This window comes from Anguilla rostrata, chromosome 3, assembly GCF_018555375.3.
Source record: "Anguilla rostrata isolate EN2019 chromosome 3, ASM1855537v3, whole genome shotgun sequence".
Classification (NCBI taxonomy): Eukaryota; Metazoa; Chordata; class Actinopteri; order Anguilliformes; family Anguillidae; genus Anguilla; species Anguilla rostrata.
In genome coordinates, this window is record NC_057935.1 from 12,044,952 (window position 1) to 12,062,375 (window position 17,424).

A 17,424-nucleotide genomic window follows, 5' to 3' on the forward strand; every position below is an offset into this window, starting at 1 on the left:
GCTAATTTTGGGTGTGGAGAATTGGCTGTAATCCCTGATCCCCTTGCAGGCACACCTACAAGCTGAGGTTGTATAAAAGACAGGGCCTGACAGATCTCAGACATCAGCTCATCGTGAGGGAACCGTCCTGAGTATCTCCAAACGCTGACAGAAGATGGACCAGAGACTCACCTCCACCATCCTAGCTCTGCTGCTGAGCCTCTCACAGGCACATCCCCTCGTGGTAAGAGATGGTCCACTAAACACAGTGGAAAGATTCCCTCAACTCTCACCTCAAATATGTGTTCAATTTTATTAACTGAGCATCTGCCTCCCTTTCTTCTTTAGGACCTTGGAAGTGAAGCGGATGATTCTCCACTAATTTGTGAGTAATTCATCGGCAATAAAATAATTCTGTACCTGATGTTCTGATTCCATGTGGCATTGTTTCTGTAAGTACTGATTTGCAAGTAAGAGGTCAGGGTTAAAAAGAATGTTTTCAATTCTTGTGTTTCAAAGCTATCCAAATAGAGGATCCTGATGATGTGGATATCACTACAAGCATTCTACAATCCAACAATGGTTAGTGTTATATTTTTTTAAATTTTTTTGTTAAAAACGTAAAAATGTTCATTATTATACGGCTACAATTCTAGTATGCTGCTAAAGGTTCCACAAATATGAATGAGAAATCAGAATATAAAATGGCCATTTTGTTAAATGTTCAGAATTCTCAGCAAAGTAACCTGTGATCCTCTAAATGGCTTTGTTTTGGACAAAGAGTCCAGTGAGACATTTTCAGTTCTTTTTAAAAATGCCAGGAGGCTCTGAATGACTGTGTGCTGTCTCTACAAGGGTCCAGCGAGATACTGATGGAGGGAGACCTGATTGTATCAAACACCAGAAATGCCATGAAGTGCTGGAATAACCAATGCTTATGGAGGAAATCCTTAGATGGACTTGTTGAAGTGCCTTACACTGTGAGCAATGGATTCTGTAAGTGAAGGAATATTTGTATTTATACATACATTGAGAACCCCCTGGTGCTAATACTAAAAGAGTTATAATATTTTACACAACTGAATTATTTTGGGGCAATACATCAAACATACTCAATAAGCCAGCAATAGTAGTCTATTAAGTATACATTTTACAAACCTTTGCTGTTAAAGAAAATCAGAGGTCAGATCCAGTGATCATTATTTATATTAATGCTGTCCATGAGTATGTAATTCATGTCTATTTTTGGATGATTCTGCATTACAGCATATTATCAGAAGAAGCGGATTGAAAATGCCATGAAGACCTTCAACACAGAAACCTGCATTCGCTTTGTTCCCCGGTCAAGTCAGAGAGACTTCATCAGTATTGAGAGCAGAGATGGGTGAGCTCATTTACGCCAATGGCGGGATCAATGGAAAGAAAATACTACTTAGATTTCATTTGGTGTGCCTGGCTACATTGAAATGGTGACCTTCTATTTCCTTTCAGCTGTTATTCCTATCTGGGGAGAACTGGTGGCAAGCAGGTAGTGTCTCTGGCCAGATATGGTTGTGTTTACCACGGTATCATTCAGCATGAGCTGAACCATGCACTGGGTTTCTATCATGAGCACACAAGGAGCGACCGGGACGAATACGTCAGAATCAACTGGGAGAATGTTGCACCACGTAAGTCCTTTCATCCAATTAGATATAGGAGGAAATTGCACTGATATGGTCAACATGATTTTTACAGTTATTTGTACAGGACAATATACTTGTCCTGTGCAAATAATGTAACAAACAGCTAACAAAGTATCTGTTTCTTTTAACAGACACCATCTACAACTTTCAGACACAAGACACTAATAATCTGAATACTCCATATGACTACACTTCTATCATGCATTATGGAAGGTAAGAAAAAGGACAGATTCACATTATAGCTACATCCAGTTAGTACTGAATTTGACATTTAACACAGATCATGTGTTCTCCTTCCACTTCTCTAGAACTGCTTTCTCAACCAATGGAATGGACACTATAACTCCCGTACCCAACCCAAACCAATCTATTGGACAGAGGAGAAGTATGTCCAGGGGGGACATTCTGAGGATCAAGAAGCTGTACAGCTGCTGTGAGTACAGATAATGTTTCATTTAGCTCTGAAGAACGAGATTTACTGATTAATCTTTTCCCACCCATCCTATTTCCAAACTGTGCTCAAGGTATGATACATATACATCAACAATCATATTTTAAATATATGATTAAAATATACCGTAATTGCTCACAACTTGACAGAGGAAAATGTCTCTCTTATACTTTGCAGAAAAGACATGAAGATGAAATGTGCCGGAGCAGTGGAGAGGAATGTGAAGTATTTTCAAAACATTTTTGTCAAAGTAAATGCAGAAATCATGGCTACATATTATTGTTCTAAACATCAAAGCTACTGTAATACTGGGATTCACATGTGACTGATTTGAATGTCTTGAGCTATGTCCTTCTCATGAAATTAAACCTTTCAAATGTTACAACACACTGGATATTCATTTTAAACCAGCAGTGATGATGTGTGATTTGGAAATGAGGTGACGTGTCATACTGTGTGTCACCAAGGCGAAAAGGCAAAGAACTCTGAGAACATGAAAGACAAAGGGTTGTTCAACCTCAAATGGTTACAAATGAATAATTAAGAAATTAAAGATGACACTTTTTCCATTATTAGATCAATAATAAAGAAATTTTAAACCACTGGCACAGTAGTAAACTTGCTTGATGGAGGATGCAAGCGGAGCTTGCCTCCACTGTGAAACAAATGATTTTGAAGGCAAATAAAACTCCACGGACCACCATTGGAGATTGACAAAACTTTGCTACATCACAGAGACACAACATCGCTAAATGTACCATCAAATGCCTCCTATTTGCCAATAAGTTGCCAGATAAAGCCTCTTACTGTGGGCAATCAACATAAAAAATGAAATATGTGGTTTTCCCAGTGAAACTCCTAGCTGTCAGGTGAAAAGAAGCGGCTGGCGACTCCACATGTATCAGAGGAGGCATGTGGCAGTCTACACCCTCCCCAGACTGACAGAGGATAGCACATCGACCAGGACTGTGATACACACGGGGAATTGGTATAACGACTAAATTGGGGAGAAAATAGTAGAAAAATGGCAACAAAAAAAAAAGAAATATGTGGTATTAATTGAACAGGGCAGTCAACAAGTACAGCCTAAAAGATTCTGCATGGATGAACAGTAAAAGATACTACAGAAGATAACTCAGTTGTTTTATCTTTGCAAAGGGTATTACAAAATGCTGAAAAGAGGAGTAACAAAACTTAAACTGAAATTGTATTAGTATAATATAATTTCATTTTCATATGTTAGGTGGCAGTGTGCTTTATAACTCCACATGTTGATTTGTTATGAAACATCTACACAAAGTTTTCCTGGAAAGCCATTATGACAATGCATTGATAATAGTAATTTACTGTTAAGCTTCCAATCAGAATTCCTTCTGTATATCTGTCCTGAATAATATGGAAGACAATTGCATACTGGGTACAATGAAGCTTTTTGAACATCTGCAAATGAAAAAAGCCAACTGTTTCTTTTTAAATCTATATGGAATGAATTTTATGATTTTGAAGATCATTTGGACTTATCTGAAAACATCGATGCTATATTTAAAAAAGGAACATAATACTTGTTTTAAACTTTGAATACCTTATATATACCAAGACAGAAGTGGTTATCAAGTGCTATAGACATTTCATTTTTAATATATTACAGTGATAATAAACATGTCACAAATTCATACAATGTTGGCTGCTTGTTTTCTCTCTACAAGCTATTTAACTTTCGAAGCCAAATTACATTAGTTAAAAAAAAAGTTTAAAAAATAATTCATGTTGCTGCCTTGAAAAGACATATCTGTTTTTTATAAACCCACAACTACAATAGATTCTCCAAAAATCTACTTCAATTATATTAAAAGTTCTGCATAAATCCGTGAGCAGTCCTATATTTTTATGGAGCTATGGTAGTCTAAACCAAACCTCTGACTCAGGGCTTCTTTACGATCTTTAAGGATGCATAGACATGAAACAATAAAACAGGGTTAGTCAACCCAGGAATTTGGCATCCCTTAATAATCAAGATAACATGTATTTATTCTAGATTGGTACTCATTATTCTAGATAATAGTAATTTTGAAGATAGCGAGAGTAAATTTATTATGCCATGTGGCACTGCAAGTCCCAGTAGATATTTATACCTTTGCATAATGACTATGTTTTTGTTTTCGCCATACATTAACTTTTTTTTTGTTTAAACGGTGACTTACATTCTTTCACTTAACATATATTCACTTAACTTAATATCGCCAGAGACCTGAATGCAATGCACTTCCTTCACGAAAGGGAGGGAGAAGCCAGAAACCTCTGTGCAAGCCTGTGGGGAGGAGCGCCCAGGACTACATCCAAAAGGGAGGGGGAGGTGCGTTTCCCTAAGATGGCCGCCCGAGGCAGAAGCAGTGCACAGCCTCACGCGTTTGGCAAGGCAAACGCAAATTCTCACATTAACAACAATAAAAAAAGAAAGTAAACAGCCATAATAGAATTTAAATAGCACTAGACCATCAGCCATCAATGTAGACATTTTCAGCAGAGATGTTGCAGAAAATTTAGAAAATAGATAGTATTTAAGCAGAATGTAACAGCATTTTTCCATGGATCCAGCTTCAAACAAGTTCTGTTTAGGGGAAGAATGACAGTATTTCACAGTCAGGTTGCAATCTGTTCTTCCTCAACTGTTTACTTTTCTGTCATTTTTTTATCTAGACCAGCCTACCAGAATGTGTCTATCCCTAATCCATTCTTTCTCTTTAACTTGACCGTTTGGCTACTAATTGTCCCTTTCCATACAGGTCAACGGGCATTCATTGCCCGGTATAGGTACTGGATCTAAAATAATATAGGTACTTATAATGCAACAGGAACACTTATTATATAGCACATCCCTCATGCACACCCAAATCATGCAGTTCTCTCCTTTCCTACACTCAACTTAAAAGAAATATGATCAGGTGAAAGTGGCCCCACCCTCCACACCCTTCGCTTGTTTCTTCTGCAGATGACTAGAAGGCCTGCATTTGCTCCTAAAGCATCACAGACCTTGTCTAGATATTAACCTGAAAAATGTAGTTCACTATATTTCAGAGTTGACCTTTCTTGTGTGTACAATCAATCCCCACGCTCCAAATACACACCACTCCTTTCAAACAAGCCACAAGGTCTAGCCCCAGTCTATTCCCTGGTTTTACCGTGGACAGCTCATCAGAGTGACACGTTCCCCCCTACCTTTGCCCCTCCCAACTTGCTCCCATCTCACCTTCCCACCTTCCTGTCCGGTAAACAGTCAGGTTGTTTTCGCAGGGCAACGAAGTGAAGGGGGCCATTGGTCAGCATGAATTCTCCTCTGTTAGTCACACACAAGAACCCACTCTCTGTTTCTCTTTCACCTGACCCACGGAGAAGCCAGACACAACATCACAGGAAAGTAAACATTTAGGCAGAGAAGTACGCGTTCGCAAAGCAGACACAAATACACTCGCACATGTGCGCACATCTAGAACTGAAAAACAGGCGAAATGCAGGCACTCAAACAGCATGGTGTAGTGATTATGGAGGATGAATCCGAGGTATGCATTTTTTTTGCATCCTAAAATAAGAAATACAGCTGCTACTTAAGTTGGTCCTGCCAAAAACACAGCTGTATGAGTGTGCGAAATGTAAATTTGCAAGCACTGAATAAGCACGAGGCTATTGTCTGCATGAATATAATGCGATTGGACTCCCGAAATAACTCCAACCTTATGGTTAGCAGGCATGCAGAATCACACACACACACCTCCTAGACTACAGCACACAGCCGTTGATACTGTACAGATGCATATGTAAACATTCTGACATCCATAAATGGCAACTAACCCGCAATGTTGTCTGACTCACTAACTCTTTCTCTTTCTTTCTCTTTCTCTCTGTCCACACCGCAAACCCTACTACCCAAACGTATAAATCTGGCTTTCCGTGAGCGGTCGGTGTCTGGGAATCGCTCACATCCTGTTTACGCCGAAAACCTTCGAACCCCGACCACAGCGAGCTGGCAGGGCCCTGCATTTAAGCCACGCTCTTGCATCCACCCGTCTCTACTGCCCTTGGCTCCCATTTGGGGTAAAACAGGCCTATGTGCTTCGCACTGGCAGGACCTGAATTTCAATGTTGGTAACAACTTTGAAGTTGTTGTTTGAAGTTGAAGTTTTACTTTATCAAGTGGTATTCTTTTCTTGCCATTGAAGTGCAAGAAATTGATAATGTCCCTGTAAGATAAGTTACAGTCTTATATTTTTTTAAACTTACAGTTTTTTAAAACTGTAATTCAGAGTAATTATCTAATTCACTGTTGTCTTATTTATAGAACCTTGAAATTCTCATCAGTGACATGCATGAATTTCTCCAAATCTCTCGAATGGGTCTAACAGTCTTTAATTTGGTATGATTCAGTATATTCTGTATTTATTAAAATAATAATGTTCATATTACATTGCTTCACAGGCAAATATTTCAAATTTACTTCAGCACTTTTTCTGAGCTCTTTCTTTTGGGCTGGTTCAGTCTGAATCACTAAATTGGCTGGGCTATTCTTTCTGTATTTATTTTTACTTTACTGTCTTTTCTTCTCTGTCTCTCTAACCTCAAACCATTAAGAGCTGAACTTGCTCCCTGGCCGGGTCTTCATGCTGCTTATTCTCAGTTCAGCCCATTATGTAAGTCCAAATACTTCAGAACCAGCAGAATTTCCAAATTCTCAAAACTTTATTTATAACAAATTGTAGTTCTTATTTCTGGGCCTGGGTAAAGCTACACCCCCCCCCCCACCACCACCACCACCGCCTCCAGCCTCTCACACCCCCTCCAGCCACCACTACCCCTACTCACACACTGATGTGTAATATAGAAAATGACACGTGTTGAACATAAATACCACTTTATTTTGACTGGCTACACTATTTACAGTTTCTGAAAGTGTATACAGTATTCAGGAAGACGAACACACTGTCCCCTTCTGTCTGGCAGGAAAATTCACCCTTCACCATTTCATAGAGCTGTAAATGCCTTTAAAGAATGAACTTTCTACAATGCAGCTGTAAGCAGTTTATTTACATGGCAAGTTATTGGTGTTGTGTACTCTGCACTGTTCTTTGTTTAGTACTGATTTTCTTTTTTCAGAGCACGGACTAAACAACGTAATTTGGTTGAATTTTGTTTGGAGAAGCAAGGTGAATAGTTCTGGGAATGGTTTATTTACTTTTTTAAAAACCTGGTGCTTCGGTTCTTAGCTTTAGCCAAAAGGAATTCCAGGAATGCTCCATACCCTGATGTGACTGATTAAGCAGGAAATACTAATTGCAGAAGAAAACAATATTTTTACTGTGTAATTTTGATAACAGTACGGAAATTCTTACTTGTCATAACCATGACCACATCATACAGGAACCAAAGCTGGATTATGCTACAGTACTACAGGATTATTGTAGGAATACTGACCCCAAATTGACCAGATATTGCTTTTTCTGTTAAAGCTAAACATTTTGAAATAAGAGGACTGTTTGCACTTCCTTGAGCACTGTAGCCAGTTAAACTTCTTGTAAATATCTTAAGTTGTCAACGTACGTGAGGAACAGAAAAAAAAAAGAAGGTGCGAGACAGAGAAATCCTCAAATGAATGCCTCCCAGCCGAACCTCCACATTCCCTCTCTTCCCCATTCCATCTGTCAGCAGAACCTTTTGATTCACGTTGCGGCGGTGCTACTCTAGCTTCCGCCGCAACGTCAGCTTAGCACCGCAGCATGCTGGAACACCGCCTCCCCGTCCTGTCCCTGACGTTCACCTCACTCAGTACCGCCCCCACCTCAGCCTCACCATCTTCCCTTCACCTGCCACCCGCCACCGCACACGCCCCCCCCTCCCCCACTTCCTCCCGGGGCCCGCCGTGCCCTACGTCAGCGGCACTTGCAGGACTTGACCACCATGTTGGAGAGCTGCTCGACGCGGGGAGTGCGACCCATGAAGTAGACGATGGTGAGGGGCTCCAGCTCCTGGGGAACGCAGCACGGGGAGGCGGACGCCTCGGGGTTCAGTTTGTTGTAAAGGGGCAAGATCTGCGGGAGACAGCGCAAGAGGGAGAGGCAGGCTGTCAAAAGGGGCCATCTATAAAAACAAAGTTATGGAGTGCGGGCTTTAGAGTCATTGTGACAGGCAGTGGCCGCATCCACATGTGGGCTGCATCTTTCACCGACTGTCGTTTCATCTCAGAATGGCGGTTACTGGCAGGCGTTCAAATAGCATGTGATTGATTAGTCTCTGTCTCTGTGTGAGAGTTCAAATATGATGGACCACCTAATTTGCAAAATGCATCTAACCCAATGGAAAATGGAAGACTGCTTCTTTCTTAAAAGGGTAAAAAATCTGTATCATTTTTACAAAACATTACTAGGACCAGTCATCAAAAGAATACCCGGCTGGTAATTTGGAGATCAACTGAAATCAACTTATGAATGTGGTTCTTAAAAAAGAATAAATAAATATGTCTCTGGCGAGCACGGTTACAGACATAAAAGGAGAAGGAATGCTTTCATGCTCTGCCAGTAAATGTACAAAGACTTTTGAAATGCAGTGACAAATGAGTGTTCTCATTATCATTGAGGTTTGGTCAGTGGATGCTAATAAACCTCTAATTCACAATTACCATAACTGTGCAGTAACCATAAGTGAAACTTTTATGTTTATATTTCTAAAAAATATATATACTCGAAAAGCTAAAGCACAAATCCAGATGGAGGTTAATGCCCTTGCTCTAGTGATTCACTGACCTGAAGGAAGAGACAGTGCACTCTATGCAAGGCCTCATAAAAAACACAAGATAATAACATGGGAGTGATTTAAAAAAAAGTGAGTCGTCTAGCTCAAAGATTTACGGTGCCTAAACCTAAATCAAGCAGATATAAAAAACAGAATTAAAACAGACCCGGAAGAGGCCAAGGTCATCAAAGCACCAGTCTGCTGACAAACAGGCAAAACTACTAGTTAAATAAGCCAAAGGACTACTTTAGTTAAAGCACACAGACAGAAGCGCAATAGATGAGGATTCAGCTGCCAGAGGAATACCATATCAGTTAAATGCATTGCTGCTATACCAATTCTATACCGAGAGCTAGCCAGTGTTTATTTGGTTGTTCAGCTGTCCATCATTTACGAGTGCTACTGGCACATGTAATGCTATGTCTTGTTCTGTTAAAAAATAAACAGACAAGAATTCCTGCTCGCCTCTTTTCTGCATAGTTCACTTGGTAAATTTAGAAAAAATAGGGACTGAGACAGTATAAATGACACTCCAGGAGTGGGGGAAAAAGAGCACCATTTGCTGTGAAAACAATGCCTACAGCCATCCAGCCATGTGTATAAAATTCAGTTGAATGAATATCCTACGGGCATGGGGAAATTGAATAATAAAAAAATTCAAGACAGAGATCCCACATTGATGTAAAAGACGAAGCCCTTAAATGTGCATTAACTTAAATGCACATGCAAAAGAATATCAGGCCAACTTGATGATGGCACACAAAAAATATACATGCCTTTGTTTTGTTATTAGAAGGGCTCCTACTTTTTGTCTCTGCCAAGAATAACATTATGAAATGTAATTATAGGCTATACATATTTCAACGCCAAATTCCACCTAAGTAAGCCCCTTCCTATTATTCTGTCCTCAGACCCAATCCAGCACAAAGTTTCGGCATGAACGGGGAATTACTAACCATGTTGTAATGATTGTCTGCACTCCACAAGTAGGGGCAGGTTCCAGCACAGAAATTAGCCTTGTAGCCCTTGGGCTCATGAATCCACTTCCAGTTCAGGTCACGTCGGAAGTCAATGTACAAGGATCGGAGACAGCAACTCTGATCAGCATTTCTAAATGGAAGAGACAGTCACAGAGACACACTTGCCAACCCGTATAAAAGCATACAGAGATATCCCTTAACCCTGTGTATGTAGGGTGAACTACATACACTGGTGTTGTCATGCGGCAGGTTTTAAGATAAGCTTTAGGGCATTCTGGTGAAAATACTTTTTAACGCTGATTAGTAACAGAATATGCATCATGTGCACACAGTAAAATAATTGTACCGGGAGCAAGTGGGGTTGTCAGCTGCTGCTCTCTTCTTGCGGTTCTTCTTGCCAGGGTTCTCCAGCCTGTCACTTGGCAGCAGAGTGAGAATAAGGTGCGGTGTCTTGGTGCTGAACTCTATCTGACCTTTGACAGCCCCTGGTTTCTTTAACTGCTTGATTAAATCATCGTCAATACCTGTTAGGGAGTGAACCGGAATACGCCAGTTACACAGGGGTTACGCCCCAACATATTACCACAGTATTCAACCGTTTCAAACTTGAATATGACCCCCACCATTATCTCCATTTCCCCAGTATTAGCGAGGCCATCAGGCAAGTGCATGGCACTGTGACACCCACACAGAACACACAATCTTCATGTGACAAATGGAATTTAAAAATGACCACGTGACCTAGGCCTCACACAAAGCACTGTGACAACTTTTCAACTCTCGTAGGGGCTCACAAGGACCTCTACATTGACCACACACCAACCTGCAAAGCGGGCATCCAGTTCCTCGCTCTTGTTGGGCACAATGTTGTTGGTGGAAGGGACAAAGGTGCAGCACGGACAGTGGACACTTAGCTTCAGCCCCAGGTTCCTATCTAAGGAAGAGAGAGCGCGTGAACGAGGGAAACTGCAAAGAAAGGGAGGGAGTTAAAGAGAGGTGTGTTTGAGCATGTGTGTGTGTGAGGTGCGTAGTGTGCTTCTGCGTGGGTGGGAGGGTGGGTTGGAGGGTTCATAGAAAAAGAAAGGGATAAGATGGGAGGCTGAAAAAAGAAAAAATAAGGCAGAACATTGTTGCGACTGGGGAGAGGAGTGTGGTGCAGTCGCGGGGCTGCTGAAAAAATCACTTGCATTGCCGAATATGCGGCTGTATGAATGGACATGATGTAATGTAAAAGCTTTCTCAGTCAGTCTGGGTAAGGTTGCCAGTGAAAAAAATGGTGCCTGAGAAACAATCTTGTAAATAAATATTACATATTCATCAACGATGACCACGCAACATAATTTAAATGAATGCATTGTGATTTTGCACAGAAGCAGAGCAGAAATGTCTGACCATTGTCCCCATAACTAGAAAAGCTGACTTAGCCCCGAAGTCTCAGTTCCTCACCTCTGTGAGTCAGCCATTCCTTGACAGTGTCAGTGATATCGACGGACAGCCATGACCCCTTGGCACGTGGACGTACGGTGCGGGAGTCAATGTAGCGTTGTGAAGGGGCCGCTGCGTCACGGGACTTCAAAAGCTTGCAAAGGGAGACAGAGGCAATGACACAAACGCTATTTACATCAAGACACTGCTTAGTCAATGGTGAAATACAGGTGGCAGAAAAGTTGTTTTGTGCATGAATGTAAGTTCTGTACCTGGTATATCTCTATCCTTTGTTCTAAAGCATTGGCACCAGGGTTTGGTACACGGTAGATCCTGAACTCTGCCTTGACAAGCGTACTAGAGTTCCTCTCCACCTGAGTGACATCAAACCTCAATATCCGAAAATATGGGCTAGGGGGGCCACTGTTGATCACATCTGTATATGAGAGAGGTGGCACAAATTGAGAATGAAATACACTATCTCACTGAAACAAATCAAGATTTTGTGACTCTTAGCTAAAAGAAAATGAATCAAATGAGATGTTCTACTAATCTATACATTACTGCAAATATGCTCAACATTGGCAATAAGCAAAGGTGATGGTGGTGGGAGCATTCATTGCTATCTTTAATTCGAAAGGGATTTTCTTCCTCCTTCATGCTAACACATAAAATGTTTCACTTTTTGAGGGCCAGGACAATTACTGTACAATTTTTGGAGGTGTGTTTCCAAGCTGCATAACATTTACATTCCATTTCTTTGGCAGACGTTTTTATCCAAAGCTGCCAATCTCAACCATAACATAACAACATAACATAACCATAACAGTCGGTTTATTTAAATATGACTTGTTTGAACCTCAAGGGAACAAAGGGAAAAGCAGCAGATTCTGTTTCCACCATGCTGTTGAATGCTCCCTAGACAGTCTTTCTAATAAGTAGTCTACATTGTAGGAAAAATCTTAAATAAAATACAATGCATTCGGCTTATGAATTTGACTCACTCGTATCAATCCTAGGTGGCTGCAAGTCCACACGCTGTACTTCCTTAGCATAGTAATCCTCCTCGCTGCTTTCACGTTCGCAGGCTGATTCGGCCTGCTGCGCGCGCTCCTTCAATAACTCCCGGGTGCTGTTATAGAGCAGCATTACCTCCAGGGGCACATCTTCGGGTGGCGGGCTCTTGTCGGGTTCGGGTACCCCCCGAATGCGCAGCTTACTGAGAATCTGTCCCCTCACAGCCTCAATTCGCTTAGACTTGTAATCGTCCAAGTCGAAAGACTGGCACGTGGAAAAACCTTGTACGGTGCCAAGCAGCTCGAGCAGGAGCACGGCCAGGTGCGTGAACCACATTCTCTGAGGTTTTGACGCGACCATTTTCCTTTTACTTATTAAATTTTGTAATTACAGTTTGATTGGCTGTGTGACTAAGTAGTAAGACAAAATCATAAGAAGTGGGAAAAATACAATAAAAACACTATTGTCTGGCTCGACCCGACGTACTACCCAGCCTCCTCACTCAGTTTCCCCAGAGGTATTTAGGGCTTATTCAGCCTACTAAATCTGAGAAGTTTTGTTGTAATTGTGGAGTACTATGAAGAGCCACTGACCTGCAGCTATGTTTTGAGTCACTTAACTACCAATAGGCTCCGCAAGATCGGGGAATTAGGCTACTACATTGAAAACCTACTTTTATGCACTTATTTTAAACGTGTTTAAGACTTATGTTGTGTTCTGGTTTTTTTTTAAGTCCACACAGCATATATTAGTTATGATGCACTTGCAAAAAGTTCATGTGTTTTAAATATAGTTTGTCAATTTTTTTATGTTGTATCATTATTAAGATTAAAGTCGGTTTGTATAACACTCAGAATGATCATTAACTCGGAAAGTAAAGCTCCTATGTGACATAAATCTACCCTGTTACATACATACCGTTACTGTAAGAACAACGGGTTTGAGGTACCAGCTTGCCAACACCATTCCGCGCACACGTTAAAACAAAGGAAAATGATTAAATTGCATAGATGTTTTTATCTAATTTTTTTTTTACTGTTGCATATACAGGAGATTTATAACAAAGGGCCCAATCGTCGCTACAGAATGCATAATTATTTTTTCCATAAATTCTATTTGATGTAGCGTTTAGCGAGAAACATTTCAATGACGGAAGTTACGCTCCGTTTTCCTTCAATTAGACGCCGAACTATACAATGAAGTTACATAATATGTGCCTGTGAAGCATTTAAAAAGTAACTTTAGGTTTTACGATATTATTATTAGCAGTTAAAGAAGCTGGTGGTAGCGGTATATGACAGTATAGGCTACACACAGAAACTTAAAACAAAAGAAATACTCAACTGTGCAGAGAAAGGACTTTACCGCGGGGGAAAATGCTTCTGAGATTTTCAGGAAGAAAGGAACAAAAAGCGGACGATTTTTATTCAATTGAGGTTGAATACAATCCCCGTAGGTAGATGAATTAAAATATGAAAAAAATCCTCTCTTTCTCATCAGGCCTTTTCGCCACAGTGAAGCCGCGTCCAAGCAGAAATCAGTAATATTTTAATTTTGTCATCGTTCAGATTTCAAGGGGAAAGAGTTCCAGATCCGCGTGAGCACACGGTTTGCAGTAGCTTGAAAAGTGGTAGCGAGGGAGAGAGAGAGAGAGAGAGAGAGAGAGAGAGAGAGAGTTACTGTGTCGAGTGTGTGGGTGTATCCATCTTTCAAATATTCAAATAACACAGATAATCTTCGCTCCGTCCCCCCTCTCTCTCATTGCTCATATTATAAATAGTCTGATTATTTAGATGGTAAAATATCTATATATCTATCTATCTATCTATCTATCTATCTATATATCTATCTATCTGTCAGTCAGTCAGTCAGTCAGTCAGTCAGTCAGTCTATCACCTGGAAAAAGATAGATTTATATATCACAACACTAATACGCTCCTGAAGACTTTTCAGTATGTCTCGCACAAAAATGGATTTCTCCACCCCTTCCACTTTAGAAAATGTATTTAAACATCTAGCACATGGTCAGTACACATTCCATAAGATGAAAGGGAGTGTGTGTGTGTGTGTGTGTGTATGCGTGCGTGCATGTGTGAACACACATATGCAGATACATAGTCAGTACATAGGTCAGTATACTAAATATTAATTATTGTGCAACATGACTGACATGCATCGTTAAAAAACATAAACACTTTAAGTCCCAGAGTATATGACCTTGACTGAGTAATTGTTTACCTGCCTTTATTTTGTTTTGTTAATTTTGTTCATACCGTCTCTCTCTGTAACATGTTCATTCTAGCCTTTTAAATCCCATACTTTCATACAACTCTTAATAATTTTCCCTTGCCAGTTTCCTCCACCCTATTCTCCTGTTCTCTCTCTTTATAGTGTCATTGCTAATTACAGTTCAGAACTACTGGATCGTTAATCTTTCAAAGAGGGTTTATTGCAGTTCTCTCTCCCTTTCCCATTATAACATTATTATGGTTTCGGTTGCAATGCTGTAATTGCACAAAAATTAAAGTGTTGCTTTAAGTACTAGGGAGAGGGCGAAAGAGTTTGGACGTGAAAAGGAGACGCGGTCCCCCCCCCCCAGAAAGACTTCAGGGCACGGATTGTTTTGCCAAATAATTATGAAAGTATTACGACAGTTCAAGTTAAATAATTTTTCTTGTTTTAACTCGAATACGACCATTTGCAGACAATTTGTGCCTTTCAGAAGTGCATAAATATTAAATGCATTACACCTGGCGGTTGGTTGTGGTATTGCAATTTTTTTCTTTCTTGGTTATAAATAACTACGATTTTTTTCTTTCCCCTTTTTTCCTTTGGAGTTAATTTAATCTAAATATAGACAGGGACGCCACGTCATCTCACTGCGTTCAGTTTTTAACACAAGTACGAGCCCGCCCGCAAGCGCACAGACATACATTTGGAAATAAGTACAACTTTGGATTTCTGTGTCGAGAATCATTATTGATCATTTTTCATTTTGCGTGCAAACTGGTGAAACCGTTTTGTAGGTTTTTTTAAAACTACTGCATAACGCCCAAATAATTTTGCTCCGTATCCATTATGTAGAAGGCTACTGTATTTGCTGTGTACGCCACGTTATATTTATATTTACATTAAAATAGTGTGCGCTATTCATATTTAAGAAATTTACAATTACAAGACTAACGCTATTATGATGTACTTTTATGTGTTTTCGTACATTATTAATGTATTGTTATGATGGTTATGAGTATTTTATTTACATATCTATCGATTTATGTGTTTATTCATTTATTTACTTATTCATTCATTTTCATTTTTATCGGCATAACTGGTTCGCTAGTTGGTTATTTTACTGAAATATGTATATGTACGTCCCAAATTGGGCGAGACTGTGACCTTGTGCTCGAGGACAGATTATAACTACTGACGTCACTGACGCCAGATTTGCGCATATCTCCCCCAAGTCGTACAATAGAATGCCCACGAGAGGGAGTAGAAGCACTGCCATGCAAAATGTAGCCGGTAGCCCCCGAAAGTGCACTTATATCTACAAACTACTAATCCATTTAATTACTGAATTCATACGTTGAACTGCTGACCAGAACTCAAATGTTAAGAATGCTATTTGTAATAGAAAAAGGCAAAGTTTTCCATGTTACAATACAAGGCTGTCATTTTCTGTTTCTGAACATTTCTGTATGGTTTTGCTAAAATATGTAATGAATGAGGGAAACAAGGCGGCAAATTAAATTCTATTCTAGATTTATATTTGTGTGCGTGAGTGAACAAAAGACAAATGCACCAGTAATGTAACACTGGTCCAATCCTGTACCTACACTCTCATCACCTCTTTTAAAATGGTTATGTGGGATTTGGAGCTTCAATGCAGCTACAAATTGTGGTCTGGGGTTATAAAAAAGAAATGCACAGCATTGTTGTTGACCCTAAGCAAATCACAAGCTTAAACAACCTTATACTGCAAAACCTGCCATAAAGCTGCAAAAATGTTTTGTGCTCTCGGTACTGCATGCTACTTTCAAGTTCTAGACACACATTGTATCTAAATACATACCCTCACTCCCAGTTTTAAATAAGAAATTTAAGTTTAAATGATTCCTTTGTCTATGACATATCCTACACGTTGGCTCTATTTGAAGAGAGAGCTAGAAAGATTTAGCCTAACTGATTATTGCACTTCACCGCACTAGTGGTGTTAGTTTCAGTATCTCTGAATGTCAGAGTATGACCTTGTGTTGTCCACAACAGTATTAAGGGTGTGACCACACAGCAGTCCAGAATCTCTCTCACACAGAAACAAGCCTTAACCTTCCCAGTGCAAACAGCCTCATATTTTGAAGCAGCAATATAAGTAATGGGCCAATGACTGCAAATTTTGTATACATTTTTTAGTACTGTACTTTAGTAGAAGGTTTATTTTCACCAGTAAAAGTGATCTTTACCCTCCTGATTGAACAATGCCTAAACGCTATTTAATGACTCGGTTGTAAAACCATTTACACCAGCAAGCAAGCAGTGAACAAATTCAGAGAAATCACATTGATGGGAGATTACCAAATTATAGTTATCTGTGTGTGTGTGTGTGTGTGTGTGTGAGAGAGAGAGAGAGAGAGAGAGAGATTTTATGTAGCCTACATTAAAATAATGACAGCGTTAATGACATGGCATGCGTAAAAACACTCGGCCATTTTACTAAGCTTGTCGTTTTTGTTTAATCTCTTCTATAGCTGTTGTGTGGCGAACAACGTGCAATGCAACGCGGACTAGTTGCGTGCACTGCGGCTTCGGCGTGACCTTGAATCAAGGACTCTCAATGACATCGCACTCGTTTAGCCGAGTGCTCCGCGGAAGCTTCCTATAGGCTACGACATCGATTGACGGCAGATCGCATCTTCCCCTCCCCGCTTTACTTTGCCTGCTTTCACATCTAAAACACCCTCGTTAATTATTGTTCAAAGTGGAATCGAAATTATTGACACTTGCAGTCAAATTATAGCTGGGTAGAATATGTGGTATATCTGTCATTTCTTCAGAACGAAAGCTGAGTCTTAGTGGTCCAAAAGCATACGTAGCCTATTGCCAATATTGTCTA

The 17,424-nt window shown here is 40.1% G+C and overlaps 2 protein-coding genes across 3 annotated transcripts; one reads left to right on the forward strand and one right to left on the reverse strand.

Moving 5' to 3' along the window:
- Nucleotides 1–96: 96 nt before the first annotated feature.
- Nucleotides 97–2,500, forward strand: LOC135250171 (hatching enzyme 1.2-like). Of its 2 annotated transcripts, none has more exons than XM_064326196.1 (9): nt 97–223; nt 328–364; nt 499–561; nt 835–975; nt 1,246–1,363; nt 1,471–1,649; nt 1,796–1,877; nt 1,973–2,101; nt 2,298–2,500. In XM_064326196.1, the coding sequence occupies exons 1-9, from the start codon at nt 155–157 to the stop codon at nt 2,401–2,403; spliced, it is 924 nt and encodes a 307-aa protein (XP_064182266.1). In that variant the 5' UTR covers nt 97–154; the 3' UTR covers nt 2,404–2,500. The 2 variants fall into 2 exon arrangements, with proteins under 2 accessions (XP_064182266.1, XP_064182267.1); XM_064326197.1 differs by having other exon boundaries at nt 1,973–2,097; nt 2,293–2,500.
- A 4,501-nt stretch (nt 2,501–7,001) lies between these two features.
- tgfb5 (transforming growth factor, beta 5) lies at nt 7,002–16,932 on the reverse strand. The gene is made up of 7 exons (XM_064326227.1): nt 12,302–16,932; nt 11,570–11,733; nt 11,319–11,451; nt 10,696–10,806; nt 10,219–10,396; nt 9,849–10,002; nt 7,002–8,192 (listed from the first exon to the last, which is right to left on the reverse strand). The coding sequence occupies exons 1-7, from the start codon at nt 12,672–12,674 to the stop codon at nt 8,034–8,036; spliced, it is 1,272 nt and encodes a 423-aa protein (XP_064182297.1). The 5' UTR covers nt 12,675–16,932; the 3' UTR covers nt 7,002–8,033.
- Nucleotides 16,933–17,424: the final 492 nt, after the last annotated feature.